The sequence below is a fragment of the Zootoca vivipara genome, chromosome 13 (assembly GCF_963506605.1).
Source record: "Zootoca vivipara chromosome 13, rZooViv1.1, whole genome shotgun sequence".
Lineage (NCBI taxonomy): Eukaryota > Metazoa > Chordata > Lepidosauria > Squamata > Lacertidae > Zootoca > Zootoca vivipara.
In genome coordinates this window covers 11247842-11261763 of record NC_083288.1, presented here as the reverse complement: position 1 = coordinate 11261763, position 13922 = coordinate 11247842, and the positions used below count along the sequence as shown (strand labels likewise).

General features: G+C 42.1%; 1 protein-coding gene across 6 annotated transcripts in view; it reads left to right on the top strand.

The window, feature by feature from the left end:
* Positions 1-13922, top strand: part of LIMD2 (LIM domain containing 2) — a 19861-nt gene extending 5939 nt beyond the window's left edge. For 4 of the 6 annotated variants that reach the window (XM_035134417.2, XM_035134416.2, XM_035134413.2 and 1 more), the window contains exons 2-5: positions 5651-5788; positions 9100-9144; positions 11398-11537; positions 12523-13922. In XM_035134417.2, the coding sequence (XP_034990308.1) occupies positions 5747-5788; positions 9100-9144; positions 11398-11537; positions 12523-12682 (387 nt within the window). In that variant the 5' untranslated portion in view covers positions 5651-5746 and the 3' untranslated portion in view covers positions 12683-13922. Of the gene's footprint in view, positions 1-23; positions 5018-5486; positions 5789-9099; positions 9145-11397; positions 11538-12522 lie in introns of those variants that run through there. The other 2 variants (XM_035134414.2, XM_035134415.2) reach the window with 2 other exon arrangements.

Genomic DNA, 13922 nt, shown 5'->3' with positions numbered 1-13922 from the left:
AGAGGACCAGTGGTCAGGGATGATGGGAATTGTAGTCCCAAAACATCTGGAGGGCTGAGTTGGGGATGCCTGATATAGAAGGTCCCAGTTTAGTTCTCAGTATCTCCAGGCATGGCTGGGAGACACCTTTGTCTGAAACCGTGGAGAGCCACTACCAGTCAGAGAAGAAAATAGTGAGCTAGATGGCTCAATAGTTTGACTCAGTATAAGGCAGGTTCCTATTTTCCAAGACCCAGCCACCATGGCTAATATTCAGGGGTAGTGGGAGTCCAACAATACCTGGAAGACCGCAGGTTCCTCACCCTTGCTTTAAACCCAAACCTCATTACTAGTTAGTTCTTAAGGTCTGCACCAATCATGTATAAAGTGGAGAGTTTGTTTTGAAGAACAAAAGGAGCCAAAAGGAGTGAAGAGTGAGGTGCAATCTCGTAACTGCTACTTAACTCTCTGCAGCCCCTCATCCTAGGCACCTTTTTCAGCTACACTCTTCTTGTACTGTTGGGGAACAGGCTGTAGAGAGGTAAGCCAGACCTACGAGTTCTAGCCTATCCCTCTGCACCAGGGGTCAGCCGTGGGCCGGTCCACCATCCCTCAGACCATGTGGTGGGCCCGACTATATTTTGGGGGGAGAAATGAACAAATTCCTATGCCCCACAAATGAGAGATGCATTTTAAATAAAAGCACACATTCTACTCATGTAAAAAGACGCTGATTCCCAGACTGTCCAGGGGCCGGATTGAGAAGGCGATTGGGCCGCATCCGGCCCACGAGCCTTAGGTTGCCTACCCCTGCTCTGCACCATATACTCCTTTATACACAAAACTGTTACTGTCATGCAGGATTTGAACTTTAGTGCCTATTAATGGTTAAATATTTATATAAGAAATATATAACCTGGAAAAGAACAGTGAAAGTTCAGAAGCGTTTATCTACTTGTAATAAACCCCTTGAGTTAAAAAAGGATAAGTAGGCTCTGTGAAAGTAAAGTGCAACAGAAAATTAGTTAAGGAAAACTTGACCTGAATAGCAGGTATGTCTTTTGTTTCTTAAGAATTGCTATCACCCTTGCATGAACCCGAGGGGGGAAGCTCTCTCTTTTAAGCTAACAGTTAATGGGCTATGAGCAGTGGTTATTTTGTGCCCTTGGCAAGGCTTACTACTTGCACCCCACCCCCACCCCAAATGCTAACTTCAATTTTCAAAAACAGATGTATTGTAGAAAAAATGAAAAGCACAAAACTTGAAACTGCTATATTTATTTTAAATTGCAAGAATGAGTAATAACAACAACCTTTGATTATCTTTCTCAAATACAAAAGAAAGTGTTTTAGCAGACAAATCATTGTGAATAACCTTGTGAATTGCGGCATTAAAAGTTAAGTCTCTTTAAAGTTTCAGTTTCAAGTACATCAGAATCTCACTTTGCTTGACTTTTCCTTTGCAGATTTTGTCATCAGTTCCTTCAGGTCAGGTGCTGATGCCTGGGCATGTTCAATTAATATAAGTTTGAGCTTTGAGAAGCAGTGTACAGTAGTACCTCGGTTTAAGAACAGTACAGTTTACGAAGATTCGGTTTACAAACTCCACAAAACCGGAAGTCGTGTTCTGGTTTGCTAACTTTACCGCGGTTTTCAAACGGAAACCAAATGGTGGAAGGGCACCGGCGGCGGGAGGCCTCATTAGGGAAAGTGCGCATCGGTTTAAGTACAGATTCGGTTTAAGAACAGACTTCAGGAACGGATTAAGTTCATAAACTGAGGTACCACTGTACAACATTTGCCACTGACACTGGAAGTGTGAGAAGGATCAATGATTTTTCCAAATTCTTGCAGGCCTTAAGTAGATCTTCAGTAGATTTTTTTTGGTTGATATTGTATATATCATATAAGAAACCAAATAGAGAATTATTTTGTTGAAGCTGTAAGAATCTCTGTAAGAATACAATAGATTGTATGCTATGTCAATTTCAACACCTTTATTGGCATATATATAAAATATAAAAACAAAGACAAAACATACAACACATATAGGTCATTATTAGTATAAATAGTGACTCTACATCATACAGAAATAATGGAGAGCAGGAGGAGGGAAAGGCACACAAGGGATCCTCAGCTATCGTTGTTGAAGGCTAGGTGTATTGATTTTAATTACATAAATTCTGGACAAGTAGTGGGCCATAATTCTGGTAATTTCGGGGAAGTCATCCCTCAACAAGAGCTGGACCACTGTTTCCTTGTTGGGGAGGGTTCCAGGTCTCGTAAAGGATAGAGGGGGGCCAAAATCGAAAAAATTGGAAAGGGGACAGTCCAGAATCATGTGAGCCATAGAGTCTACCTCTTTCTGGCCACAAGGGCGTAATCTATTCCAGTAAGGGATGCCTTTGAGTCTTCCGGATAACACGGAGGATGGGAAAGCATTTAGGCGGGCCAACATAAATACTCTGCGATAAAAAGGAGATACCAGGTCATATAAATAATTAGGTATCAATCCTTGGTGCGGCGGCAGCCCCAGGAAGGAAGGCGAGCATACTAGAGGTTGGGCAGGATGAAGTTTCTGGAATTCGATATCAAGCAGTCTCTGCTTAATAAGAGTAAAGATATATGAGTCCTCATATGTCAGGAGGGAGTCCACTGGAAGGCCTAGTTGCCTAAGTTTGTTGGAAATATTAGAAAACCATATAAAGCTGTGGCTGTCTTTCAGAAGATAGGATATCAGGCTATCTGGATCGGTATTAAAATGATTTTTTAGCCAATATTTAAGAGTAATAATCCAACCTCGTCTCAAGAAGGTGTTGGCCCAATTCTGCACAGATAGCCAGGTATGGCACACATTTTGGTACTCCAAGAATTTGCCGAAAGAAGGATGATTGGACTCCTTCTACTTTGTTGTTAAAGCTGGATATCCATAAGGGGATCCCGTATAGAAGCTGGGAGGCAGATTTTGCCTTATAGGCAATAATTGCTGCAGGTACAAATTGATTCCCACCAAGAAAGTGAAAACGCTTGATTTGTGTAACCGAGCATCTTGCTAAATTAATTGTTCTATTGCGATGGGTCGCCCATTTTAAGTTATAGTGAAAGATGACACCCAAGTATTTATATCATTTAACTTGCTCCATTTTTTGGGTTCCAATCAACCAGTTGAATTGACAGTATGCTGTCTATAGCTGGGCGATATTTTGATAAATTGTCTGAAACCAGTATGATGTTCAGATTGTGATACACGTTTCAGACTTTTTGAGCTGGCAATACATCGCGGCTGGCTTCCCAGCTGCCCACAGCACAGCACACCTCACTCCCATCCGACTGCCTACCTGTGCTGTGCTGGCGGCAGCTGGGGAGCTGCAATGTATTGCCAGCTCAAATTGCTTGCAGATAGCAAAGGCGCAGGCAGACAGAGCCTGAGAAGGTGCTCGTCCGGAACCTTCTCTGGCTCAGTTTGCCTGCCTGCCTGCCTCCACCACCTCCTCTGCCCAGGTGGACTGCCTCTTTCTCCTGGTCAGTCACTCCTGGAGCGACCATTGCTGCCCTTGGGCTTATTCACCAGCATCTCTGCATGCTCCCTCTTGTGCCCCCCCCCCCACAGCAGGACATTCTGACTATGCAATAAGAGGAAATCCCAGAAGTGTCGGGTATTTAATCATGTGGAAGAGAAGCATTGTGTATTGCAGGGACAGTCAGAGTACAGTTTGAGAGCTATACAATAAGAATATTTATAGGGAGCTAGTTATTTTGGGGGGGGATGTGTAGCTGTTTTGTATATTTTAGATCTTATGATTTATGTGGAAATACTTCAGTTTGGTTGTGTGTGTTTTAATGTTTTATTTATTGTTTATGACTACTTTTGTTATGCTGCAAAGTGTATTTTTTCATGTTGTAAGCTGCCTTGAGCATGGTTTGAGCTGTGGAAAAGCGACATAAAACAAAAACTCTGTATATATGGTGATAAATGTGTTATTTTCAGTCTTCTTTTACCAAGATTTAGCGAAGACAGTTAGTATAATACTGGTTCTTAACACAACTTAACTTTCTTAACACAATTCAAGAAATTAAATATAGGATCTAAATAAATGCTTGTCTGAAACATTTCACCAATTGTTCCACCTCCTCTTCCAATGTTTTATTGCTTTTTTGCATCTCTTCAATATTTAAGAGGATATGCTGCCATATGTGGAGATACTAGGATGTGTGAAAGATAAGCTAATGCCGCACATGTGTGAGAATGGAACAGCTGTGCAGAGAGGAAGGTTTTGGATATGTCTGTTTGAGAAAGAATGGAAGTTCTTAACAGAGAGGGTTGGTGTAACTTGAAAGTTTGAGTTCTTCATTTTGAATATGGATTGGTCCTCTGACACAGTCTTAGTACTGCCTCTATCCTTTCTAATAGTACAGTGGACCCTTCAGATATGAACTTATTTCGTTTTGGGGATCTGTTCGCACCCCAAAAATTACGTAAATAGAGGCACGTTTCTGTGCACACGCATCACGCAATTGAGCGCTTCTGCGCATGTGTGCGGCACGCAGAGTGCTTCTATGCATGCACGCACGGCGAAACCTGGACATAAACACTTCCAGGGTTGCTGTGGCCGTAACCCGAAGATTCTGTATCCAGAGGAATACATAAGTAGAGGTATGACTGTACCTGGTGGTCTGTCGCTAATGCTTAAGAAAGCTTTAATTGTGGCAGTAGTCACTGGTCTTGTTATGAGCCTCTATTGTTCTGGACCTTACTTGATTGGCAAAATGCAGGGAACTTTGGTTTGGCCTCTCTTTTGCCCATGTGGTGTCTAACCCTGAGCACTTTGATCTTGTCATGACTGATTGTGTGATGTTTGAGCCATGCGGCTCAGCAGAGAGAGCAGGAAACAACAAGCCAACCACAGAAGGGAGCGGAAGTGAATCAGATTTCTCAAGCAGCCTGAAAGTCTTGCAGAACAGTGTTATATTGTGAAGACCCAGGTGGCAAAGAAAGGAGGCCTTGATAATCTGCTTGTGAAGACTGGAGTGTTGTCAGGTATGACAGTATACATACCTCCTTTACATGTACCTGCGATGGACCAGTCAATAGTAGAGAGTCAAATGGCAAGTAAGAAGCAGGCAAAGTGAAACTAAGTAGGATGCTTCAGCAACAGTTTTACTGGAAAGGGAAGAAGCTTAACAAAATGAGGAGAGAGAGAGAGAGGAGTTCTGTCTTGTATGTGGTCAAAGGCATAGAAATGGGATTTTGGGAAATATTGTTTTGAATAATGAAGTACAGGACACCATCCAACTTTGCTCATTAATAGGCGTGATAATTCAGTTTAGGAAATTTTACTGCTCATGTTTTGATGGTTACTGTTTTATGATATGTTTTTGTAGGAGTAATATACAGTATTAATGAACTAAAATTAGATTACTTACATATTGGTAGATATGTATTTGAATGTTCATATATTTGTATAGATACTGATGACTGCTTTATGTATTCTATTGCTTTATTTCAGACGAAATGCATTAAAAATTGGAAAATAAATTAATGGCAGTTTGTGAACTGCAGAGCTTTCGTAGGAATGTCAAGGTGAACCAGATTCCTGGGTTTTGCAGCTCAGGATCAGACGTATTGTTCCAATGCAAGAGGCTGCATTAGCTGTTTTTCCCCCCTTCCTAGGTATCGTGAGGCGCCAACTTAAGCCATAGCAGCAGGATAGAATTGGCCAACTCAAGGGAGTGAAGCTGCAGACCATTGTGGGGGAAACGTAGAGTGATGTTCCAAGCCAAGGGACCAGCCAGTACAGCCTCCGCTAATGTATGTATTGTAATCAAGTTTTCAGATTGAAGAGGTTGCTGCTAATTCCTGGGGAGTGGGTTGAGGGGAGATACACATGATGTGCCTCACAGTCCAATCCTATGCATGTCTGCTTTGAAGTACCCCTGAGTTCCATGAGATTTACTCCCAGTTTAGTGTGTAAGGGACTGCACCTTTACTCACTCAAATATAAAACTGACATGCTAGTCTGTTGCAGCAAAAGCACCCAAAAGATGGCACTTTAAAGTCTAGCAAATTATTATGGCATAAGCATTCACGGACTAGAATCTTATCTCATCAGATGCATGGAAATAATATTTAACCAAAACAAAGGAGCCCCAATGATATAAGTAAAAACAAACAAAATCAGGAACCCTAAAAAGGTATAAAAGTGATTTACAAATTGACAAAACAAAGCAACATGTAAAGTGAACATATACAAATATAAGCAGTAGCCACTGTTGTGTAACAATTTCTCCAAACACTTCAAGTTACAATGGTGAGATTGCTTGCATTGCATCCTGTTTCTCACTTCTATCAGAACAAATGGAAAGTTTCTCACACATAGCAGTTGTAGACTCTCTCGCAATGGTTATATGTCGGGGACAATTAAAACTTAAATGTATGCAAAACAATCAGTGACCATTTGCAGCAACAGCATTAATTGGCGATAGCACAAGCTATGCATTGCTTGCTTGCTTAATGAACACCTGCTTGGGACAGGAACTCACTATATCTATTCAAGGCTGGACGTATAAATCAATAATCTAATGCAGCAGTTTTTAGCCATTTGGGCATGTTAGCAGTACTAGGATAACTACTGTTGTGAATGGTCATTATGCATATTTTGAATGCATTTAAGCCCGAGACTGTTCTTTTTACATTTCCTGGTCATTTCCTCCTTTCATTCCAGTTGATTAACCTTAAGCATTGCATCTGGTGAAAGTTTTTCATTTTAGAATTTGCTTATTTGTAGCACTTGACTGTTGTCTTTGTCCATGGAGTTTTCTTGGCAGGGATACTGGAGTGGCTTGCCAGTTCCTTCTCCAGGTGGATCACGTTTAGTCAAAACTCTCCACTATGACCTGTCCATCTTGGGTGGCCCTGCATGGCATAGCTCATAGCTTCTCTGAGTTATTCAAGCCCCTTCGCCACGACAAGGCATTGATCCATGAAAGGAGATCTTGGGAAAGGAGTACGACAAGGTTGTATATTGTCTCCCTGCTTATTTAACTTATATGCAGAATTCATCATGCGAAAGGCTGGACTAGATGAATCCCAAGCCGGAATTAAGATTGCTGGAAGAAATATCAACAACCTCAGATATGCAGATGACAGAACCTTGATGGCAGAAAGCGAGGAGGAATTAAAGAACCTTTTAATGAGGGTGAAAGAGGAGAGCGCAAAATATGGTCTGAAGCTCAACATCAAAAAAACCAAGATCATGGCCACTGGTCCCACCACCTCCTGGCAAATAGAAGGGGAAGAAATGGAGGCAGTGAGAGATTTCACCTTCTTGGGCTCCTTGATCACTGCAGATGGTGACAGCAGTCACGAAATTAAAAGACGCCTGCTTCTTGGGAGAAAAGCAATGACAAACCTAGACAGCATCTTAAAAAGCAGAGACATCACCTTGCCGACAAAGGTCCGTATAGTTAAAGCTATGGTTTTCCCAGTAGTGATGTATGGAAGTGAGAGCTGGACCATAAAGAAGGCTGATCGCCGAAGAATTGATGCTTTTGAATTATGGTGCTGGAGGAGACTCTTGAGAGTCCCGTGGACTGCAAGAAGATCAAACCTATCCATTCTTCAGGAAATCAGCCCTGAGTGCTCCCTGGAAGGACAGATCGTGAAGCTGAGGCTCCAATACTTTGGCCACCTCATGAGAAGAGAAGAATCCTTGGAAAAGACCCTGATGTTGGGAAAGATTGAGGGCACTAGGAGAAGGGGACGACAGAGGACGAGATGGTTGGACAGTGTTCTCGAAGCTACGAACATGAGTTTGACCAAACTGCGGGAGGCAGTGCAAGACAGGAGTGCCTGGCGTGCTATGGTCCATGGGGTCACGAAGAGTCGGACACGACTAAACGACTAAACAACAACAACAGCACTTGACTGCATAGACACTTTGCTCAAGTTGATGTAATGTTCTATTTTGGATGCCTCTTGCAATAGGGATAGTATACCTTGGATGTGAGAATCGTTAAAAATTATTAGTTCACTTTCTCATGTTCACCATATTTTAGTATGTTTTTTATGTTTTACTAATCAGGAAAATTGATTTTTGTTACATCAATATTTTTGTGGGGTAGTTCTCTTTCTAAGGAGTCTGTTTTTCATTCAGCATGTTTGACATTTTTATTGATGTTAAAATATTGCAGCAAACTTTACAGAAAGAAATAAGTTTTACTTAATGTGAATTTGATATATTTTCTTGTATTTATTCAATTTCTAAATAATTTGAAAAAGATACAAATAATGATTACAATTAAAATTCATCCTAGAAACAGAAAACTATCTTAATATGGCTATAAATGTCTTAAAACTATCCTATTCATTCTGTTCATATACTTGCAGTGCCCTTGAAAAAGGAATTTTCTGAAATGCACTGGACTTACAATAAGTTGCATTTCTGTTCCCTGGAGTCCTCCCCACTCCACTTTTCTTCCTTTGCCAGTTAAGTGATACTATCAAAGACCTGTGGTTGTTTTTACACAAAAGTTGATGTCATAATAAATTCATCAGGCTGAAATCCTGTATCTTTTACTGGGGAGTAAGCCAATTGAATTCAAACTCAGTGGGACTTACTTCTGAGTAGACATCTAGAATATTGCACTGTCAGCCTTTAAAGTGCCAGAAGTACTGTTGTTTTCAAAATTTATGTTCACTTATCCTTCCAATGAATCCTGTGGATTGTAGTTTGTGGAAGCAATTACGGTATCTGTTCTTTAAAAAATCCTACAAATTCTAGTATTCTTTGGAAAATCAATGTGAGTTAAACAGGACTTGCATAGCTACGTTCCAACTCTAAGAAACATTTTCCCTTTAAGGGGGTTATTGAGAACTTCCTTATGGTAGTTGTCTGCCTTGAGCCCAAACAGTGCATTACATAATGGTCTAGGAAGAAAGTGTGAAATGAGACATAAATATGAAATTTTAAAACTGCTTAAAAAGTAGCAGTATCAAAGCTTACAATTGTGATTCTATGCGATCTGTGATCTCCTTCTATTCCCTATTGTTTCTTAATGCAGATCATAACATAATGCTCTCTACTCTGTATCAATGGCATTTTCCCTCTCCTCTTTCTTTAGGAGGCGAAGAGCAACTCAGGGGCATCCATCGTGCAGAGATCCAAGGTAATTACCAACCCAGTTTTTACCTTTGGGCATGAATGTTTCCCCAGAAGGTGGGGGGGGGGCAGTCAAATAAATACATTGCACTACAACTCCTGCAACTCATTTTGCTTCAGAAGCAGCCTTGTACCATCGCTATAGAAAATGACTATTTTACTGGCCTCAACATCCTTGGAACTTATTAAGTGAATATGCAGTTCTTTTTTATATTGCTTTAAAGAAGCAAAAAAACCTGTTATTGATTATACTTTTTAGAGGCTTCTAAGGCACTTATTAGTATATATTGCTTTATAGTCCTTATCTCAGCTGCTGACTCAGTTGGATCTTTAAAGCTTTCCCATCATTTCATAGTTGTTTTTAAAGGCAAACTGCTCCATCGCTGTAGCTCATGTTCCTGCATCCTGTTGTTGGGGTAACTTTGTTTATGGATCTTCAAAGGATGCATGCCATATGCATGCAACAGTACCAAAACAAAATAATTCAGCTCCAGGCTCAAATTACACATTATGTAGTCTGCTGAGAATGTAACGCAGCTCTTGGGGGGGGGTGCATGGAGAAAGAGGCTGCCTTTGCCTTTCCCCTCTGCTCCTAGCTCAGATTGTAATTGCACCCTCTCAGGGACAAACTAGAGATGATACGTGAAATGCGTAAATGCATTTGACATAGAGCTACCACTGGTGGAGATTGGCATCAAAACCATGCCACATAGGGGTGGAAGGAGAGGTCTAACCATTCCCTTGCATGCTGCACTCCCAATTAAAGGTCATCCCTCTTTCCTGAATTGAAGCTTCCGCTGGCACAGGCTACTTTGGGTTTGAAGCTCCTCCCCCTCAACAGAAACACAGAACTTCAGTTATAACATGGAAGAGAGAAGGGCTGTTGCTATAGGCATGCAGAAGGCCCCAGATTCAATCCCCACTATCTCTAGGCAGGGCTGCGTAGGATTTCTGCCTGACACCTTAAGAGAGCTGCTGCCTTGATGTGATGGACCAATAGGCTCACCCTGCATAAGACAGCTTCTAATGCATTTTGGGGACCCAGGTGGCGCTGTGGTCTAAACCACAGAGCCTCTAGAGTTTGCTGAACAGAAGATCAGGGGTTCAAATTCCCCGAAGGGGGTGAGGTCCCATTGTTCGGTCCCAGCTCCTGCCCACGTAGCAGTTCAAAACCAAAGTGCAAGTAGATAAATAGGTACTGCTCCGGCGGGAAGGCAAACGACGTTTCCATGCGCTGCTCTGGTTCGCCAGAAGCAGCTTAGTCATGCTAGTCACATGACCTGGAAGCTGTCTGCAGACAAACGCCGGCTCCCTCGGGCCTATAGAGTGAGATGAGTGCAGAACCCCAGTCGTCTGTGACTGGACCCTAACGGTCAGGGGTACCTTTACCTTTTTAATGCAGTTTGAGCTGAAATGTGGCAGCAATAGATAAACAATTAACAAGGTGGAAAGAAACAGCTGAACTGCCTTTGCTTTTTAGTGTGCATTCATGAAGTTTTCTCCTTTGCATTATTCTTTATCTGCTGATATGGTCAAATGCCTGCTTTGGATGGGGTCATATTCCTCTGAAGGAGCAGATTCGTAGTCTGGGGATGCTCTGGGTACATCTCTGTTGCTAGAGCCTTTGGTGATCTCATTGACTAGGAGAGCTTACCAGCTTTGGTTAGTAAGAGATGCTGCAGCCATTCCTGGACTGGGATAGCCTGACCACTGATGTCTATGTGCTGGTGCCCTCCACATTGGATTGCTGCAGTGCATTCTGTGTGGGGCTGTCATTGAGGCTGACCCAGAAGCTAGTGATGACTCAGCTGCTAGATGGGGCAGAAATTACCATATTACACCAGTGCTGAAAGAATTACACCGGCTGCCTATTAGTACTGGGCTAAATTGATGGTGCAATTACTGGTATACAGAACCCATTTTACAGCATGGAAGCTGGATACATAAAAGGATACATCTTCTTAGGAAGTCCACTTCACATTACTTTGGAAACAAGCCTTCAGTGTGGCAGAACTCCTTCCCATTATATGTCACTCAAGGATCATCTCTATTGTCATTTAGGTTAGGATTGAAGACTTTCCTCTCTCAACAAGACTTCTAAGTGGAGTTTTTATCCTGGCTGGTATTTGTATTAGATTTAAAACTGATTTCACATATTTAGCAGTTGTTTTTAGATGTTTTTAAATGCGTAGTTGTTTTAACTCTCTCTCTATATTTGGATATACTGTGAGATTACATTGTTTTTGCTGCTGTCACTCAGTCTTTCAGCTTGAAGGCCCAGGTGAAGGAGACATGCAGTGCCTGCCAGAAAACTGTTTATCCCATGGAGCGCCTCGTGGCCGATAAATTTGTCTTCCACAACAGCTGTTTCTGTTGCAAGCACTGCCACACCAAGCTCAGGTGAGAAGGGCAGGGGAAGCAAAAGTTTGCTATTAGGGAAGGTGAAGAGGATTTGGGGATGGGAGGCTAGGTGGTTGGGTTCATGTCACACTCTCCCCCACCAATCTTATATCTATGGTAGGCCTACTCCCACCCCAGAAAACCAATGAGGAACTGGGGACAAGCAAAAGACTAACCAAAAATGTTGGTTGAATGAGAAACCCATTTAGTTTCTTTATGAAATTTCATGTTCTCCAGGTTCTGTACTGAGGTACACAGCAGTCTGCCCACAATGTGGGATTTCTTCTTCTTCTTTCGGCAGTGAGAACTGCTCTGAAGTTTGATCCTTGTTCAGAAGAGGGTGAGAGGTTTGGTCTGAAAGGCACGTACTGTACATAAGACCACACTTTTTTGTTTCAGCTTCATGTAGTTGTGAATATTGACACTGATTTAAAGAGTAGGATGAGAGGGCACTACTCCTTTCCTGATCTACCAAGGTGATTAGGGCAAATTAAGGGTTTAAACATACCTGTCTGTTGAAAAGTACCATTCAGTCCAGTAGGGCTTACTCTGAGGTATGTAGATATAGGATTGTAGACTAAATGCCAAGTTTATGCAACTAGACACGCTTTATGTCTTACAATTAGGAGAACAGAACAACTTTGAGATTAGTTGGAAGGAATCTCTTTAAATTATGAAAACCTTGCCATGATGCAATAAATTTCCATAAATTCTTCTGAGGTTGCCTGTTCTTGCAAATGTGACTTTCTTGGACCAATTCATTTTGCCCACATTTTTAAGAGTTGGTAACCTTAGATTTATGGAGATTCTGATGAGATTGCCATGTAAAACAAAAAGGCTGGTGTAAGCTCAGCCTTTTAACAAAGAATGGGCAGTGGCAGGGACAAACTAGCCTTCATGCCTCATTCTCCTATGTTCTCTTTTGTTGTGTTTCTTCAGTCTTTTTCCTAGGTGGGCTTTAACATGTGCTTTCCCTTCCTTCCAGTTTGGGTAGCTATGCAGCTCTACACGGGGAATTCTTCTGTAAGCCACACTTCCAGCAGCTGTTCAAGAGCAAAGGCAACTATGATGAGGGCTTTGGGCGCAAGCAACACAAGCAACTCTGGCTGCAGAAAGAGGTGGAGAACGGGACCGATACAGCATGACGAAGCAGGCCCCAATTTCCCCACTTTGAGAGCCTTGGTATGGGGATGAACTGAGCTGATGGAAAGCAGTGGAGCTTGCAAGGGTTGCTGGGAGCAGGGAAAGCCAGGCAGAAATAGAGTATGGTTCCAGTGTTGTGGGAGCAATGCTACCTGCGTATCTGGGAACCCCAGACACTGTGCCCATGGAGGGGTGAGAGTGGAGGATCTTGAACAAATCATGTAAGAGCAGGCACACCAGGATGCTGGTGGGGGACAGGGGTTGCATGAATGAAGCAACAGATATTGGGGCTTGTATTTCCAGACTTCTTTAATGTGATTGCATCTGTGATATAAGCTCCTGAGCAGGAGAGACCAATGTTTACACCTTATTTTGTACACCTTATGGTGTACTACCATGTGGCATGCAAACTCTCCCCTCACTTGTCACACATCTTGCAAACTCAGCTACAGATCCCATGAAACAGTCTAGATTGGGGAAATTGCCAGGTTACAAATTCCTTTGCCATAGAACCTTGGGCCAGAGAAACCTTTCCAACAGGCTTTAGTTAATGCCTACTACATCTTATGTTTACAATCCAATCAATCCCATCCCATCCAGTTATGGAGCAGCAAAGGAGAATGGCTCTATTAAAATATCTGGTTGTCTGGATAAACAGGAATCCAACTTTTAAAGGAAATTTTATGATGGGTCAGGGCACACAGTAAATGCTGACTATTAATTTGGCCAAAATGCATTTCTACCTCTCCCTTTATTTAAAACATTCCCAGATTAGCCTGTACTTCTTTTCCTGCTGAAGGACTGTTTGCTTCTGCTGCAGAGATCACACTCAAAGATAGTCCTGTGGGGAAAGATATGCATGCTAAGAAAGCATGGAAAGAGAACATGCTGCTTTCCAGAGCAACCAGTTTTCTATTGTGACAAAAGGGAGGGAGAAGCAATCCTGGAGAAACAGAGGGCGAGTGTGGAGATAGTGCAACAATGACTGAAATGTGCATACCAATAGAGTTTTGAACACAAAACAGGAATTGGATGGGATTCCAAACCTTGCACCTTCATTTTCATCAGCTCGGTTCTGCCCAAACATTTAGCCTTAAATCCTGGGGAAGCATTCAATGTCTATCTTTTATATTTGCCTTTTTCAGTGGTACGTGGTTAAGCTGAAGCACAAACTCGTGGTGTTGTGTCCAGAGTTGCGCTGTCTGCTGTCTTATTTTTGTAATATAAGTTTTCTGAACCTTT